The sequence below is a fragment of the Oxyura jamaicensis genome, chromosome 1, assembly GCF_011077185.1.
Source record: "Oxyura jamaicensis isolate SHBP4307 breed ruddy duck chromosome 1, BPBGC_Ojam_1.0, whole genome shotgun sequence".
NCBI lineage: Eukaryota > Metazoa > Chordata > Aves > Anseriformes > Anatidae > Oxyura > Oxyura jamaicensis.
Genome location: NC_048893.1, coordinates 128,686,640 through 128,703,698, shown reverse-complemented (window position 1 = coordinate 128,703,698; position 17,059 = coordinate 128,686,640). Strand labels below are relative to the sequence as shown.

The window sequence follows — 17,059 nt, the reverse complement described above, 5'->3', positions numbered from 1 at the left end:
GAAGCAAATGACAATTGTGTGCCGGTACTCAAGCATTCCAGGCCAAATCTGGTCCTAATTTCAGCCATTGAAACCTCATATAAGGTGATGCAATTTAGCAGAGAGAATGAAGTCTAGCCAGAGATTAGCACATCACTCCCAGCCCCACCACTACCTCAGTGAGGACATCACACAGCCTCAAACCCTGCTTTTGTCACCCACCCACAAAATTGTCCGAAGATCAGCACCTTGAATCCTGCCTCGCTCTTCCACATCAAACTTTTTGACAGTCTTTGTACAGGTGAACTGATGGGACCGAAGAGTTTGTCATTTTAGGTTGTTTTATTTGGTTGGTTGGTTGGTTGGTTAGTTTGTTGTTGGTCGGGGCCTCGCCTAGCCTCACCTCAGCCACCAGAGGGTCTCAGAGAGGGAGCGGGGCGGGCTCCCAACTCCTCCGGCCCCACAGGTGGCGGAGCCGCTCCGAGGCGGGGGAACGGCCGGGAAGGGCCTCGAGCAAGCGCCGCCCTCGGCTGTCCCCCGCGGCTCTCCCGGCGGCCGCCCGGGTTGACCTGTCCTCCGTATTGCCTCCCCGGGCCCGGCGGCGGCCGCCGGCGCCCCCCTCCGCCTGCCTCCTCTCCCCGCCTGGCACCGCGGGGTCGGAGCAGGGCGGCCGCTCTCCTTCCTTCCCTCCCTCCCTCCACCTGCTCGCCGCTTTTGTCTGGGGACGGACGGGGCGAGGCACGGCCCCTCGCCACCGCCACCACCGCCGCCTTTGTCTGGCCGCTCCCCGCTCCTCCTCCTCGGCCGCGGGGGTCGCGCTGCGGGGCTGCCCCTTTGGGGTCCGGGGGAAGGAGGGGAAAGGCGGGGGGCTCCCCGCGGCGGGCAGCGGGGGTCGCCCTCCTTTCGGGGCGAGAGGAGGCGGGTGGGGGAGCCTCCCGCGGGCGTCCCGCCGCCAAGTTGCCGCAAGTTGGAGCCGGCCCCCTGCCGCTGGGCTTTGGCCTCGGCGTGAAACAATACAGCGGGCTGCTGAGGAGGAGGAGGAGGAGGAGGAGGAGGAGGAGGAGAGGGCGGGGAAGGAGGGAGGGGGCAGCCCGCCTGCCGCCGATGGGGCCGGCGCTACGGGGCGGGTAGGGGGCTCGGCGGGCTGGCTCGCCCCGGGGAGCGGCCGGCAGTGGCAGTGGAGCCCCGGCCCCAGCTCCGGCTCCGTCCCCGGCCCCGCCATGGAGGACGTGGGGCTGCGGAGCGGGCGGGAGCGGCTGCCCGGCGGCGACCCGCGCCTCGGCGCCGCGCTGGTGGAGCCGGGGCCGGTGGTGGTGATGGTGGAGCAGCGGGCGGCCGAGGGCTACAAGCTGGTGGAGGTGCTGCTGAGCGGCGGGGCGCCGTGGGGCTTCACCCTGAAGGGCGGGCGGGAGCACGGCGAGCCCCTCATCATCACCAAGGTGAGGCGCGGGGACGGGAGGGGAGGGGAGGACAGGGGGCTCCGGCCGCCTCCATGTTGGGCGCTGACAGCGGGGGCAGGTGGTGCCGTGGTGCCCGGGGGCTCCGCAGTACTTCACCCCTCCGTCGGTGGCTGATGGCCCTCGGGGGGCATGGAGGTGGGGTTGGGGCAACAGGTGGCTGCGCGACGCCAGCCTCGCAGCTCGGTTTCGGCTTCGAGGGCACAGCGTGCTGCTCCACAGTCCTGCACCCCCCTTACTTCCCATTAAAACCCGGTGAAATGGTTGTGTGTGCTGGTGTGGAGAAGGTGGCTGGGTGGTGGGAGCCCACCCGGCTGCTGGCTCCATCCGTCTGGTGAAGGAAGGAGAGCGTGAGGCCGAAGCCCCCCGGTGCTGACCCAGGGTTTCCTCTGCTGCTGTTGCACTGGCACGTTCGGAGCAGTTTGGGTGACCTTTTGTATCCCAGCCCTCTGAACAAAAGGTCTTGTGGATAGTGACCAAATCCACGCTCCAGAGACGGGGAGAGGGAGGCTCCTGGGTAGGTATGCGCTGCTTTTTGTTTTTTTCAGTGCCCTTTCATACTCGCAGGTCCAACCTCAGTGTATTGGGAATGAGTTAAATTTATACATCGTGTTTTCTGGAAAATGATTTTCATCTGGGTGTGTTTTGACTCAAGAATCCCTATCCCGATAGTTGGTTTTGTTAAGAGGGCTTTCTTGTCGCACAATCAAAAACGCGTTAAAACGGGTCCATATGGAACTGAGAAAAATCCCCATTAGAAAAACATTTTGCTTAAGATCTGTAGGAAATATATACTCTTGGTCTACAGGTCCAGTGAATTCTGCTTGTTCTCATTTTAGAAGTACATAAAGAGTGTCAGAGGTCAACCAGTCCTGTTTTATGCACAGCAGGAATTATTCTATTCTTATTTCTTTTTAGCTTGTTTCATTGAGGGCTTTCCAGTTGGTTCCCTTCTTCCACTCCTGGTGTTATTTTACTAACGACTCTCCAAGTTGGGTCTTTTTAGATCAGCTTTTTCTAGGTCTCTTCCCTACTGCTGTTTTCCAAAATACAACAGTCTATGTCAACAGATACATATGCTGAAAAGTGACTCTGCATCTGTTGGCCTCTTACCAGTATCCTGAATTTCAGAGTATAAAAACTGGAAGCATGTGAGGAAAGGAGGAAAGAGCTACTTACTCTGCATCTAGTAGCTATCAAGTGCCAAATCAAATAATTCCACCTTTCTGGTAATGGCTAACAAGTGCTACTGATCAGTGATACTTGTTCGTATTGTTGCCTAGGTATTAAGTAACAAGCTTTAAATATTTGTGGCATGAGGATGTGGCTGTGGTAGGTGGAAAGAAGTGTCTGGGAATGGGAACCTTTTCAAGTGGGTCTGCTACCCAAGGCGTGGTTATGTGGAACTACAGCCTTGATACCTCCTGAAACCTTTTCACTGTGCGGAAGAGAAATTCGGGTCCATCATTCATGATCCTGGACTGAGGTACAGCTGGGATCCTGTCCTTGGGTCTAAGGTTTTGGAGTATGTTTTCACTTGCAGTTTTTGGATGCAAGTATAAAGAGTTTTGAAATTGGACTGAAGCGTGCATCACCGGCATCCCCCAGACTCCAAGTTCTTTAAGTGCAAAATCTTCCGCTGGGTTTCGCTCACCCATCTTTGTGTGTGTTGTGTTCTTTCTGTACAGCTTCGAGGGGTGGAAAACCACTAGAAAGAATAAATTAGTAGCAGGTGATTAAAAACATCCCGCCTTGCAGTGGAGATGTCAAGTTTCTCTCTTTTTGGCTGAAGAGAGTCCTGAACCTGAGCCTTCCTGAGTTAAAGTGCGGAGTGCTGGGCTGTCACAGAGAAGGGGAATGCCACTTCATCACTACGCCCTCCTCTGCCATAGCAAGCTCCATGCCTTACTGAGTACACTGGTGGCTGTTTTTACCTCAGAATACCTATGGAAAAACTCCGATTTTGTGGATTCAAAACTGTGCTTGAGCGTGAGCTGAGTATTAAGCTCTGTCTCATTTCAGTCCAGGGCTGTTCTGGGGAAGTGAAGATGTATGACGTGAAGTGCTGCTTTTTAAGGAGAGGAATGTGACAAGGTGTGAATGGAGTTTCAGATAGCAGCTACTTAAGGGGGATTTCTAAAATTCTGCCTGTCTCCCTTCCTACCACCATCTCTAAAGCAAGGTCAGCCTTTGAAGAAAGTTGCACCTTTATGTAAATGTCGGGAAGTCTGTGGTGTAAATTTTTCCTGCTGTCTTTACCCTCTATGGGACAACTACCAGAACTGTTTGAAAAGCAGCACCAGGAAATACTGTAGTTGAAAAATCAGTGAACAAACTTCTGTTCATTTTGTAGCACTTTTTGTACAGCAAACTTCTTGGATGTTAGTTTCCCTGGCTGTGTGGCTATTTCACTTGCTAACAGGAAGGGAAATGTTTTTGTAACGAGTACCATAGGGGGCACTAGGGCAAGAAGAGCTGCAAAACCGATTTGGGAATTTCTTGTTTTAATTTACTAGATTTCAAGCTAATAGTGTCCTTTGATCCACCAAACTGCCAATAATTGCTGAGGGAAAGGCACGCTAAGCAGGAGAAAATCTATGTTTTCAGTCTCAGCAGGGAGATAAGCATGTGTGCAGCCACTGGAATGTCGGGAGAAAAAATGCCGCACGCAGGCAGCGCGGCGAGAGGTCAGCCCGGAGTCACGCTGCTGGTGCTGGGTAACAGGCTGTGCCCCTGGGGGGAGCGGGCTTCCCTGGCTCCCCGTCGCCTCGCTTTCTGTAACCGAGACGAGACTTGGAGGGATGGTCCTGGAACAGGTAGGCAGAATATCAAGTTCACCTGCCAGCTGAAAAGCTGAAAGCCTCTTTCCATTTTTTAGTTCCTTACCTTCCTGTGGTTGCTGCAAAGGCGCAGAGGAAAGCGGTACATGATATGGCTTGCTCGATCTTTAAACATAGCTGGTCTAAAACTTGCCCCACCCACGTGCAAGTGGTGTTGCTTATATTTAAGAAAAAAAAAATATCTTTCAGCGTTTTGTTGCTTACTGTTATTTACATGTCCCTTAAAAAGTGCTTTACATTTTTGTGATCTCTGCATGCATGTGTGATAACGTTCCAAAAAGTTGCCCAAAGGCAGCTTGTTCTTGCCTAAATTGACATCGTGAAAGGAAGGACTTGCTTTTTATAGCAATGCCTGTGTTTCAGCAGAAGGTGAGATGACTACTTTGAGGAGTTTAATTAGAAGCCTTACAAGACATGGATCTCACTTTGTTTCTTCTTTTTAAAGAAACAAACTCTGAATAGGAAGGTCTTACTGGAACTAATGACAATGAAAAGTCAGGGTGCTCAGCTGTGAGTCTTGTGAAAGTCTCCCATACCTGCATTATCTTGATTACTTTTACTTTAAAATGAGCCCTATCTGGGATGCAGAACTTGTAGTGTCAATCACAGCATTGATCATGGGTGATGGACAGAAAGTCATTTCACTTCCTGTGCCAACAATAGGCTTAAGAGCTCTGAAGTTGTCCTGCAGTCAACGTTAACCTTGTTACGTTAGAAAGTAAGAAAAAAAACAGTGCATGCATTTGAAGAAAGAATGATGTATCATTTGAATAAATTCCTCTTCAGTATCAGCTTTACAAGGGCCTACAGCCATACCTCCTCAAGCTATGATCTCACTGCAGGCTAATCAAGGCTGGGCTTGGCTGGTATTTCAGCAAGATTTCCAAGTGAAACCTGGACTGTTGCAAGACGTGTTGTTGATTTAGCAGATAGAGTTCTTGTCTCCTGATTCAGTGCTGAATTCATGCCCCAGCTGGAGGTGCTGTCTTTCAAGAAGCAGCACTATCAGACAGACTTGTTTATTTCTCTTAATTCCATTGTACTTTCCTAATGTGTTCCTGCCTATGGTTAGGTGTCAATGGTAGTTTGTTTAACCTAATAATTATTTAAATTGTCTACAGGAATGCTGCTCTCTTAATTGGATGCAGGACTCCTCCATGTGATTTGTATCAATTTCTTATTTTAGTAGTGAGAGAAATTATGACTGTTTTCATTTAAGTAATTCCTTACCCTTTGGCCTTAAGCATAAAACTAAGAGCACGTGCTTGCATTGTACTGCACGGGAGGGGAGAGAGCTGTGTACAGATAAATGAAAACTGGATGTTTTCTAATATAAATAGCAGTTGTCTCCCTCAGGTTAGCTGTTTGCTCATAGACATTAACAATTCTTAAACTTGACTGTGAAGTTTGCTATCCAGAAAACCAGCATTTTAGTGGTAATCCCTGGAAATTACTGGCCTCTTCAGCATAAATGCAGTCATTTGTGCAAAGAGCTGATTTGTAAATTAAGAGCCATTGTACTGCGGCTGAGGAATCGAGTTCTGGTCTAGTCCCCCATATCCCACAACATTTTCATTCCTTCAGGTCTAAAAAGATAATATGTGAAGACATGTTCATCATTTTTGTTTCCTGCCCATATTCCCTTGGTGATCAACATCAACAAATAGAATTCCTCAGCTGTATGGGCTGATTTGAACACATATCTTAACTAGCAATTAAAAAAAATGCTTCAAATTACATTTGATGCTTCTTTCTAAAGCTCTGTCCATCTTCCTAACTGATAAGAGGTCTGTCTTCTGAGAAAGATTGGACCTTTTCTTTGTGTTAAGTTTGGTAATTGAGAAATTGCAGGAAATGGTTATATATCAGGATGCATATTTGGGGATTAAAATAGTACCATGTTGCTGTTTATCTCCTTTCCTTGTCAGATACCTTAGAAGTTTGGTGGTTTTTTCAGTGTTACAGAAACTGTTCAGGTTTGAGTGTTGTGTCTGGTTGCTTGGTCCTGGGTCTCACGAGAAGAGGGGAATTTCTTGGCTTTGATGCAAGAAAACGATGTTCCTTTTTACTTTTGTAACCTGCCTGATGAAGGGGCTGCTCTCCATTTTAGCACTTTAGCAGCTGTTTAGTGAGGTGAGCTCTCTGTTCCGAATGTTGACTTGCTGGCAGCACTGTGCCTGCCACTCTCGTATGTGCTCCGAGTGGTCCAGCTTTGGAAGGCCGAAGCTCCGAGGTTTGTCTTGGTGAGAGCATCAACAGTTGAAGTGGCGCTGGTATTGGAAGGTCCATCTCAAAGCTCTCGTGGATGTTGTAAGACGTGGTCTGCAAACTGTGCAACAGCTTGAAATGAGAGGATGAGTTAAAAGGCTGTGACTTGCAGAGCTTCAAGTCAGTTTAGTTAGGCATGTAGAAGACAGCAGTGTGGGAGTGCTGTTTAAGAAATGGTTGCTGTGCTTGCAGTACTGAAACTGCAGTTTTCCTTTACGTTTACCTGTCAGGACAAAAAACAGTCAGGATGCTTCCTTTCAAAGTAGAACTATAAAACTTCCTTACAGCAAGCACTCTTTTAACTTCTGGCTGCACTGGCTGCTTCCTGCTCCTTTCTCCTCTGCTTTTCCCACTTCGAGCTACTTAGGCAAAAGCTGTCAAATCCATTTTCTAGTTAAAAATGAACATAAACAAAAACATTCACGTCTGTTGAGTCTGGCAGAAGAATTGGTGGGTTTGTGAGAACAGTTACTGCAAGAGGAGTTAGGCTGCAGAACTGCCTATCTGGATGTTTATTAATGTGGTCTATTTATGGTTTAAGCTCCTTTTGTTTTTAGTGTCTGTTGCTACTTTTCAGTATGAATTTTGGATGCTATGGATGACATTAGCATAAAAATAAAAGACCAGCAAGAGACCTCTAGTTATTGCTCGCTGTTGTCAGCGGATTGCCAGTAATGCCATTTATTACCTAGTTATCCATCATGTTTGGTTTTGTTTGTTGTTTTTTAAGAGGAAAAAACAATGTGAGTTTATGTGGTGGTTGTGCATATGTTTTACTCAATAGACTGTATATGTTTTTTTTTCCAGTAGAGCTCGATTCATTGTGTGTTCTTCTGCTTAATGAATATTTAAAGTATGGGAGTGTGGAAAGAGCAAGGTAAATGGGAAGTGAAACCTACTTGTGAATAGATTAGAGAAAACAACTGCGTACTAGTAACCAAGCCAATATTACATCATGTACCTGTGCATTTTTTTTCTTGAGGAAAGCTGTTTGTGTTTAGTCTTCTAACACATCTGTAATCTCTACAGAGAATACTTAATACATATGTGGATCTAGCTCTGTGGGTCATTTTGTTACAGAAGTTTGAGACAGCTCCCAGACATTCAGCAGAATTTTTGCTGTACATTTAAGAGACACCGTGAGTGAAGAGTTTCCCAGGAGAGGTGAAGTAAAAAACAAATGAACTTATGTTGAGACTTCATCCATTTAATCTGTGCAGAATTGCTTTCTGTTGCCTATGTTTTGAGCCTATTTGAAATGAGGTCAACTGGAGATTTTTCTATGCATCTGGAAGGAAAAATACTGATGTCTCTCTCCATAACCTAGGAAAGCTTTTTTTTTTTTCCTCTTTTTTTTTTTTCATTTTTTTTTCCTTTTTTTTTTTTTTTTTCTTTTAGTGTAAGAAACAGATTTGGAAGCTCTCTAATTCCACATAGGACAGTATGCTATTTTGAAAAATAAAAAGGTTGTTTGTTTGTTTGTTTGTTTTGTTTTGTTTTAGCAAATAAATAGCATTGCCACTGTGGTGGTGGATTTTAGTAGTCTATATCTTTTACTTCTTGTAACTTTAGAAATACAGTCAAATCAGAGGGAGATATAATTTAAGGTTTGTTGAGTTTCCTACGACATCATTCCGTGGTAGGAAATTACCAGAAATTCTGAACCAGTTTTTAAATTAAAAGGATTTCTTAAAATCAAGTTAGAGTACTTGTACAATGTGTTTCCGTCCTTTATTTGTGGTATCCTTTTCCAAACAGATGACTTCTGGTGGAGTTCACCAAGACTTAAGCTGGGTTTTTAGGAGAAGTAGGTATCTGTGGAAAATGATTTGTAGTGTTTAAATTAAACATGACTTATGTGCTCTGGATTCCTTTTTCAAGGTGCCTGTCATTTGCTGTCAGCTGTGTGAGAAGCAGAGGAAAGGTGTGCTTCTTTAGTACGTACCTGGATGCCTGCTTAGGAACCTATAGTAAGATGACATACACTCAAGCAAGATTATTGTCTCTGTATTTGCTGTGTATGGAGCTATGCCCAAAACTGTTGGAAAACTACTTCTCTGGTTGTACTGTGTTTCTGAACATGACAGGAACGTAGCTTTTTGGTCTGATTTATCAAGCTAATCAGGGGAGAATTGTAAGCTACCAAGGACGATGACGTTTGTGAAGGTAGGAGAGAGTTTCTTTCCCCTCGCCCACACCCTGGAAGTTAATGCAGTATCAATATTCAGTCTCTAAGCAATTCAGAGCATTGTGGTAAGCACAGGTCAAGTCAGGAAGATAAGAGAATGGTTTCTGCAGCGTTAACAGGTTGTTGGGGGATCTTTTCAGTGGCCTTTTGCAGGTACCTGAGGGTCACTGTGGGGTGCCCAACTCCCCAAAAGTGATTGAGCCAGCTGTTTGGTAAATGCTGGAAAGGCAACCAATTAATGCTTTAAGAAACTAGGTAGCTTTTGTCAGGGACACAATTCTTAGGTTGGATCTTAAAGCAGGAACACATGGAGGAGAGTGTTTGACAGTAAAACAGAGGTGGTTATTTCCAAGTTCTTCTGAACCCTGGTGAAACAGCAAAATCAACCGAATGCTTTAAAGTTTTTAGGAAAAGGCAAGATAGCGTTGGCAGTGAGGGGAAGGCTTCACGTCCTGTGTTCCTGTACTTCTGCCTCACTCCCTCTCCAAAGGGGGACTTCCCCTCTGCCATCAGGCCAGTTTTCTCCTCCCTTAAATCTTTCTCTCAGTTTCTAAATTATTAAATTATTTGGACTGTTTGAATTCTTTTACTTAGTTACCACATCCATCACCCCTGATATATAGGTTAGGAAATCCGTTGTCGTGTTTCTTACATATGGAGTTTCTAAAGAATTGTTCTTAGTGAATGAGTGTTTTAAAGGATGGAGAGTAGTACAAAGCACAGAAAATAGTGACTGCGAGTTGGAAGTCGGGATCTCTACTGCAGTGCTTGAGAGGCTGTATCCCCCTGGGTAGTGACACGGCAGTTCCATCCCTCCTTGCAGTTATTTTTTCTAACTGGTTGAGATGGATCATGATGAAGGAAGGGTCTTTTATTGTGGATGTAGGTGGCCTTAATTCTGATACTTTCCTTGTTCTGGGCTCTTAGTTATTCTGCTGACCTTGTGTCTGAAATTTAGACTACTACTGTACAAAGAGTTGAGTTGTTTGTGTACGTAGGAGTTTAGTCCTTTGCCGTGTGTGTCATCTAGAACAACGGGGTATTTAGTGTTATGGTAATAGTAGAGAGGTGGTTATCTCTGATCAGTTTGGAAGAGATTGTGAGAGTGCTCTTGACAGTGTGTGAGACTGTATTCAATTTGGTTTTGTTTAAAATGCAGCATAACCTTTTTAAATGGAAATTCATGAACTGTATGCTTTTGTAGTGGAAAGATATCCAAATATTAGCGCAGCTTATAAGAAAAGGCTCTGGATTTTGTTTTAAGTAAATTCTCAGTTCGTAATGGACTCTGTTTGTAATGGACTTGCATTGAAGTTTCAATAGCTAGAGATCCATCAGTGGGGAACATGGGATTATGATAAATTTGTTTGAAATTGAAGAATAGGTACTTACAGTTGTCCTAAAAATTGTAGCTTCAGTACTTTTTCTCTTCAGTAAAACAGATAAATGTTCTAAAAATCACTTCACAAAGCTATGAAAACCAGAGTACTTTGGATTCTTTCTGTCTCTTGAGATAAAACATACTTTGTTACACACTTGCTGTGAAAACTTCCAACAAAACTTGGTTCAGTGAATACTTAAAAAAAAAAAAAAAAAAAAAAACCTGTTGGGGGTAACGTTATTTGGAAGCTGTATATTTTTCAGTAAAAGCACTAATCATTTAGGATAGTATCACAGAAACATGATTTCGTAGTAAAGGAAGCGAAACACATCCTACACAGTATCAGTTAGTCATCACTGTGTTAATTTTCTTAAACAAATTAGATGCAAAAATGAGTTTGTGGGTGTCTAACTGGCTGATGACTGATGCAACCAATACCCCAACTCCTCATAACTATTTGGATTCGGTAGAATGAAATCATTACAGTATGTAAATTATTTTCTTTCCTCTATATATACACATTTTGTTGATCTGGAAGAAAGGAGCACGTCAGATTTTCTTATGAGATGTTTTCAGTTGCTTTTTTTTCTTTTTAATGGAATAGCAAAGCATTCCTTTCACAGTCATTAATTTATGTAGAAGAAAGATGTAAACATACTGTGTTGACATAAGGTAGTGTTTTGTTGGGTGTTTATATATGGAAAGAATGTTATCATCTTACCTGAGAAAACTTAGCTTTATGCATCTGTTAAATGTAGTTAATGTTTATAATAGTTATGTCAAGATTTCAGAGAAACATACACTTTTTTAATTAGGAGCTCTTAAACAATTTGTAATCTTTTTCTTACATGACAATGCTTGGTATAGTGCCTTTATATTAAGATATTAAGGCTTCTATAAAATTAAAAAACAATGTCTTTTTATGAGGCTAGAAGATGTCAGATATATTCTGAATTCTCTTAAATGCAGCTCTAATGCCATAAAGTTATTTCTACTTTCCCTGAAGTTGTCAGGGCAGAATTTAAAGCATAGACTAAACTCCCCCCCCCCCGCCTTAAACTATGTATTCCTAGTGTGTGCAAGAATTCTTGTATTTCCTATTTTTTTTCCTTTCCCATGTTTTATAAAAGTAAAACCCAACAACTTGCTCCCCTGCTTATAAAATTTAGACTACAGTGATTTTATTAGCAAAATAAATTTTGTTTCTACAGGCTACCTTCTGGAAACATCTTGTTTTTCCTGACTGCTGGGGGAGGTTGCTGTCCAGAGCAGGGAGGAGGGCTGTGCATTTCCTGACACCGGGGAGACCTGAGGAGTTTCTCTGATTGCTCAATCTGATGTTAGGGAGGAGTGCAAGGCAAGACTTCTGTTGCTCAACTGAATGTCTTCTGGCTGATTAAGGAAATCCTCATCTTAAAAAACAGCATAGACACGACCTATTATGTCAAATGTGATTAAACTGTGAGGGTGGAGAGACATGTGGTTTTGGTGCTGTTTTGGTTCCATGAAGCAAATGATGAGTCTGAACTTAGAAAGCTTTAACACAGAACCCTCTGAAAAGCAAGGGAGAAACAGAAAATGTTGGAAGTCAGGAGATTTACTAAATGAATTACCTGTATGGCCACAAATTGTGTGCTGTACACAGTTGTATGACATCTTTGCTTCAGTCTCAGGTGTTGAATAGGAAAAAACGTTATACCCTTATGTTCAGAAGTCTCTGTTTCTTGTGAAACAGATGTGATACTGAAGTGCTGAAATACTGCGGTGGCAGAGACTTTGTTGCTTTACTAAAAAGACTATAAGCCCAAATATATGGAAAACACAAGAGAGCATGTCTTAAAAGGCTATATAATTGTGCAATTCACTCAGGAGTAAATCCTTTTTCATAATGGAAAATGATACTTCATGCTTGTATATCTCCAGTGTTCTTCCTAAATTATGAAAGACACCTAATTGTACATTTCCACACATAAAATTGAACCCTACTACCTAGCTAAAGTGCACAGATGCTCTCAGTGCCTCAGAAAATTAAAAGAGATTAATAGAGGCAGACTGGCTGTCAGCACTTGAGTGCTGAGGAGAAAATAAAATTTAAAAAATAAAAATAAACAAAAACCATGAAAAACAAGTAATGTAGACTTCTAATTTGAAAGGTCAACCTGGCATTTGAATCTGTGAGATTTGAAACATTTATTAGCAATAAAGCTTCCTAAGGAAATAGTTTTTATAGCCAAAACACATGTCCTTGCTGACCACTTGAATTTCCTTCTATTTATGATGGATCCTGGAATTACAGAATATCCCGAGTTGGAAGGGACCAACAGGGATCATTGACTCCAACTTCTGGATCCACACAGGACCACCTGAAAATCAAACCTTATGTCTCAGAGCGGTGTCCAAATGCCTCTTGAACTCCAATGCTCTCCGTGCTGTGACCACTTCCCTGGGGAGCCTGTTCCAGAGCCTAACCACCCTCTCAGTGAAGAAACTGTTCTTAACATCCAACTTGAACCTCCTTTCACAGCCCCATGGGGTTCCCTCGGGTCCTGTCGCTATCCCCAGAGAGCAGAGCTCAGCGCTGTCAGTGGCTGGAAGACTGGTGGTGAATTTATGGTTTGCCATCATCTTCTAAGATGACAACATAGGATACAAGTTTCAGCAGAATGAAGGGAGCATATTTTGTTCCCACTGCAGCCAAACTTAAAAATGTGGTTTCCCCACCTGCACATCACGGACACTAATTGGAGGTTAGTGTTTGCTCCAGTATGTTGTATCAGTGGTTGGTACAATCACCCCACCACACCCCAACACTAAAGGTGTCAGGCTAGCATAGACTTTCCATTCTAAATCCAGTGCTGCAAGCAGTGGGTCTTTAGCAACCTAGTTTATTTTGGTGGAAACTGACTGGGGAAATGTTGCATGAGCAATTTAATTAACTGATTAGTGGGAGTGGGGATGAGCAGCAGGGAGTGGCAACATCGTGGTATACAGTCACACACCCAGCAGTGACTTACAGACTGTAGTCCGGCTGCCTTGCAGTGAAAATTAATTTGAAGTATGGAAGCAATTTGAGAAAATGGGAGATCAGCAGTTAAAACTTCTAAATTTTCATGAGGGAGCAGTCTGAATCCAGATCTTTCTTCATTTCATAATTTCAAAAAATGCATCCAGCCATCTTCTGAAGACAAAATGGGTGCTGCTAATAAGATCCCAGTAAGAAGAAAACATTTCTGCTTGTTTTAATTTTTGACTACAAAGAATAACTCAAATTTGAACGTCTAGGAGAGTATGTTCGCTAAATCAACACTGAATTAAGTAATGACACTTCACATTTTGTCTAAATGCTTGGAATTTTACGGCATAATTGATAGGTGCCAACTACAGTTTTCAGTCACTTTTACTTCTATTTATCATAAGAATAATCACTTCTGTTTATCAAAGAATAATCACTTTTTCTTCTGTTTGAGGTCTGGAGAAGTTTCTGTGAGGACGCGGCTTGTTTTGATATTATTTTAAAAAAAAAAAAAAAGTTGTATACCTATTAATAACACTTAGCCCTAATAGCGCTAGGGAGTACTGATTAGATAAACGGTTTTAAGACTTTGGACTGAAAAGTTTTATTTCAGATTTCTGATTTGTTGAACTTTTTTGTATCAGTTCCAGCCCTAACTTAAATTCTTCTTGGAAGGCTGCATCTAGATGTGGACTGTTGCAAAACATTTCAAGGAAAATTCTTCAGGGATACATTTCACTGGTAATGGTGAGACTGGCTTCGGCCTTATAAAGCATCTACAATTGAAGTCAGTGTCCTGAAAATCAGCTCCCTTCCACCCCCCGAAACAGCAACAAAAACAGCCCACCCAAAACAAGTTGCAGGCTTTGGGCACTGGGCTGTACTTCTCTTTTGCCCTACATCAGTGAGAGGGAGGAGAAAATGTACTCTTTGGCCATGAGGTTTGAAATGTTACACCATGTGCTTGTGAGGAGGGTGGGCTAGGCTTGTACGTGTAACTCTTCATTACATAACTCTCAGATCATTCTGCAGAGATAATTGTGCTGCAAATTTGATGCTCCCCTGATGAGTTTTGTGTGGTTATTTGCTTTTCCTTATTTTTGAGAGAGGATGAAAGACACGGCATCCTACCGGAATCCATGTGACTTTATCACCCAAACTGCAGTTTTCCAAACTAGCAGGAGCAACCACAGGTTGTTGATTCCTGTTGGGGGAATAACACTAGAGGAGGACCGGGGTACCTTGCCCACCTGATTTAGGTTTCTCTCTATGTTTGGATTCAAGAACTCCAGATTGTGGAGGGAGCATGTTGTAGTCGCTGCTTCTTTCCAGTGCTTGGTCCTATTTTTTTTCTGAATTTCCTTTAACCTATTCCAGTTTTATCTCTTTCTTACCTAGGAGTCTCTTTCCCTTGTTCTCATCTGGCCATTGTTCTGGGCTCGTTTGAACAGACAGTCTTTCTTTAGCAGTTTCCCTTGCCATGCTATTTTTATCCCTAGCTCCGTATCTTTTTTACCTTTGTCAGCCATCTGCAATTTGGCCTACATGGCCTCTGTCCTTTTTCCTTGACACCTATCTGCTTAAAGCCCCAAGCCTACAAAGTGTTTAGCAGGGAGGATATCCTCATAGGGCTTGTAGTTGATTAAGTCTTGTAATAGCTGTGCACTTTTGGAATTCCTTAATTCAAGCAGCATAAAGCACATTTATATGTGTGCACATTATTATAATGTGTGCACATCCTGGGTGCTGTTAAATATACCCCTTTTATTGAAACAGGGGTCTTTAGTTTTCTTTAATTGCCGATTTTGCTTTTTAACATGAACATTTATTTCTTCATTTTATTTCTTCATTTGTTTTTTGGAACTAGGCGAACCATTGCAGTCTAAATATAACAAAATTGAGGGTTTGAGGCTGCTATGCAGAAAGGACAGTTTCTGCCCAAACTAATTGAAGTATGACAAATTCCTCAACCACTGAAAGAAAACATAGTTTCACAATGGAAAGTGTTTGATTTGTGAAGTGTCTAATACTGCCTGTGGTTAGAGAAATGGATCTTGGAGTAAGATGAGGACATAGGTTGATTTTTGTCAAACTGCGGCTTAGGTACTGTTTTATTAGAAGGACATAATATGGAAATAAGAGCAACAAAAAGATGTCTACACTTGTTTGTATTGAAATTTATAGTAAAATGAAGAGCTAGTCAAGAACTTGGAGGAATAACAGAGATTTTTATATATATATATACTTGTATTTGAAATTAGTCCATCTGCTTTTTGAATTTGAAGCCAGGGGACATAGACTGTGACCTGGAAAAGTATCCTGACTATTGGTATGCAGCAGAGCACATCGGTTTTCTCTACTACTGTGACTCATACAAGTAAGCCGTCTCATCTAGTTTTACTTTTGAAGAAAATAGTGTCTAGTGAGGTTAGCGGACATCTTTTAGTGTTTGATGGTAGTTGTTCAGATGGTGATTGAATTGTAGCGAAGCACAAGAGGATTGTCTCTTTTTGGAGATACTCTGTGAGTTATTTCTCTTTCTGATTAATCTCTAAGTTGAGGCTGAAGGCATATGACAAAGTAGCTGCACGTTTTAAAAAGCAGAACTGGCTTTAACATACACTAACAGTAAAAGGAATTTTCCATTCTTGCCCACTTTCTACTCAGAGCTTGCAGTTTTGGAAGGAAAGCAGGAACACCTTATGACCTCTAACACGTTCCAGTGTTTTGTTTTTGAGTTAAAAAAATACGCATGTATAGGTAACAGTTTCAAATATGTTTTGTTTTTATCTATTTTAAGATCACAGATCCATTTCCTGAACTGACCAAAACTCTGATGATGGAAAAAAGCAGAGCTTAAGATTTTAATAAGCAGCCGCCTGAAGTTTATGATGCAGTGCTATTGGGAATAGGGATTTTCTTGAGTTTTATAAACATGGGTACAGTCACTGTAAATAGGAGGTTAATTTTTTAACTTCTGTACTATGTTGCTATGACTGTTGACACAGAATTTCAGTTGATTAAGAGGACATTGAAAATTCAGCAAGGTCCTGGAAAGAGGCATAACAGTTACTTGAAAACTGACAGAATGGATCTTGCTCAAAGAATTTGAAACAAAACAGTCAGTAGATTTTTAATCTAGAAAATATGCAGAGTCTGAAATAATAGCTGTTAACGTTAAGAGCAAAGTTCCAAGGCAAGCTTATTTTATTCTTCTATGATGCTTAATGTTTGTTGCTTTTGCTTGTTAGTTGTCGGAAAGGTACATGCTTCATGTAAAACTAGCTATTGGACGCAGTAAGCATACCTGGAGGAAAGCGGATCAGAAATTAAGTCGGATTGTGATCTAATAGACCCTTCTGATATTTTGTATGAAAAAACAGGGATGGATGTTGGGATTCTAAACCAAAATCCATCAAGTTGCTTGATTGTAGAGTAAAAGTTTGCAAATCCTAGGATCTGCAATCTATCAAATCCATTGCTTAGTCACAGAGGAACTGAATGGTGAAACCTGACTGACACCATTCAGGTTAAGTACGGGAAGAAATGGGTTTTGTTTTGTATTGCATTGAATCATGTTTGCAGGATACTCAAATGAAAATATGTGGCTTTGTTGGTAGTTAAACACAGCTTTGTAATCCCTGTTTTCCATGGTTATAAGATTGTTTATATAAGATACGAAATCAGATTGTACTCTAAAATTGTACAGTATTTTCATTCATCAGTTAAACTTCTGAAGACCTTTGAGAGTAGAGTGGGTAGAGCTGTGAATTTCTTCAGTCGTTCTGTGTTATTCCAATTCTCTTTTTTTAAAAGACGACAGTTTCTTCAGTAGTTCTTGAAGTATCACTGAGATTACTGGAGTATAAGTTGTAATTAAGTGATTCTACTTAATGTCCTATCTTTATATAATGTTTCCATTTCTCTATTGTT

At 42.4% G+C, this 17,059-nt stretch overlaps 1 protein-coding gene across 2 annotated transcripts in view; it reads left to right on the top strand.

The window, feature by feature from the left end:
• The first annotated feature begins 368 nt into the window (after positions 1-368).
• The window catches only part of SHROOM2 (shroom family member 2), a 126,501-nt gene continuing 109,810 nt past the window's right edge, over positions 369-17,059 (top strand). For both annotated transcript variants that reach the window (XM_035343035.1, XM_035342945.1), the window contains exon 1: positions 369-1,418. In XM_035343035.1, coding sequence (XP_035198926.1) covers positions 1,200-1,418 — 219 coding nt within the window. In that variant the 5' untranslated portion in view covers positions 369-1,199. The remainder of the gene's footprint in view (positions 1,419-17,059) is intronic.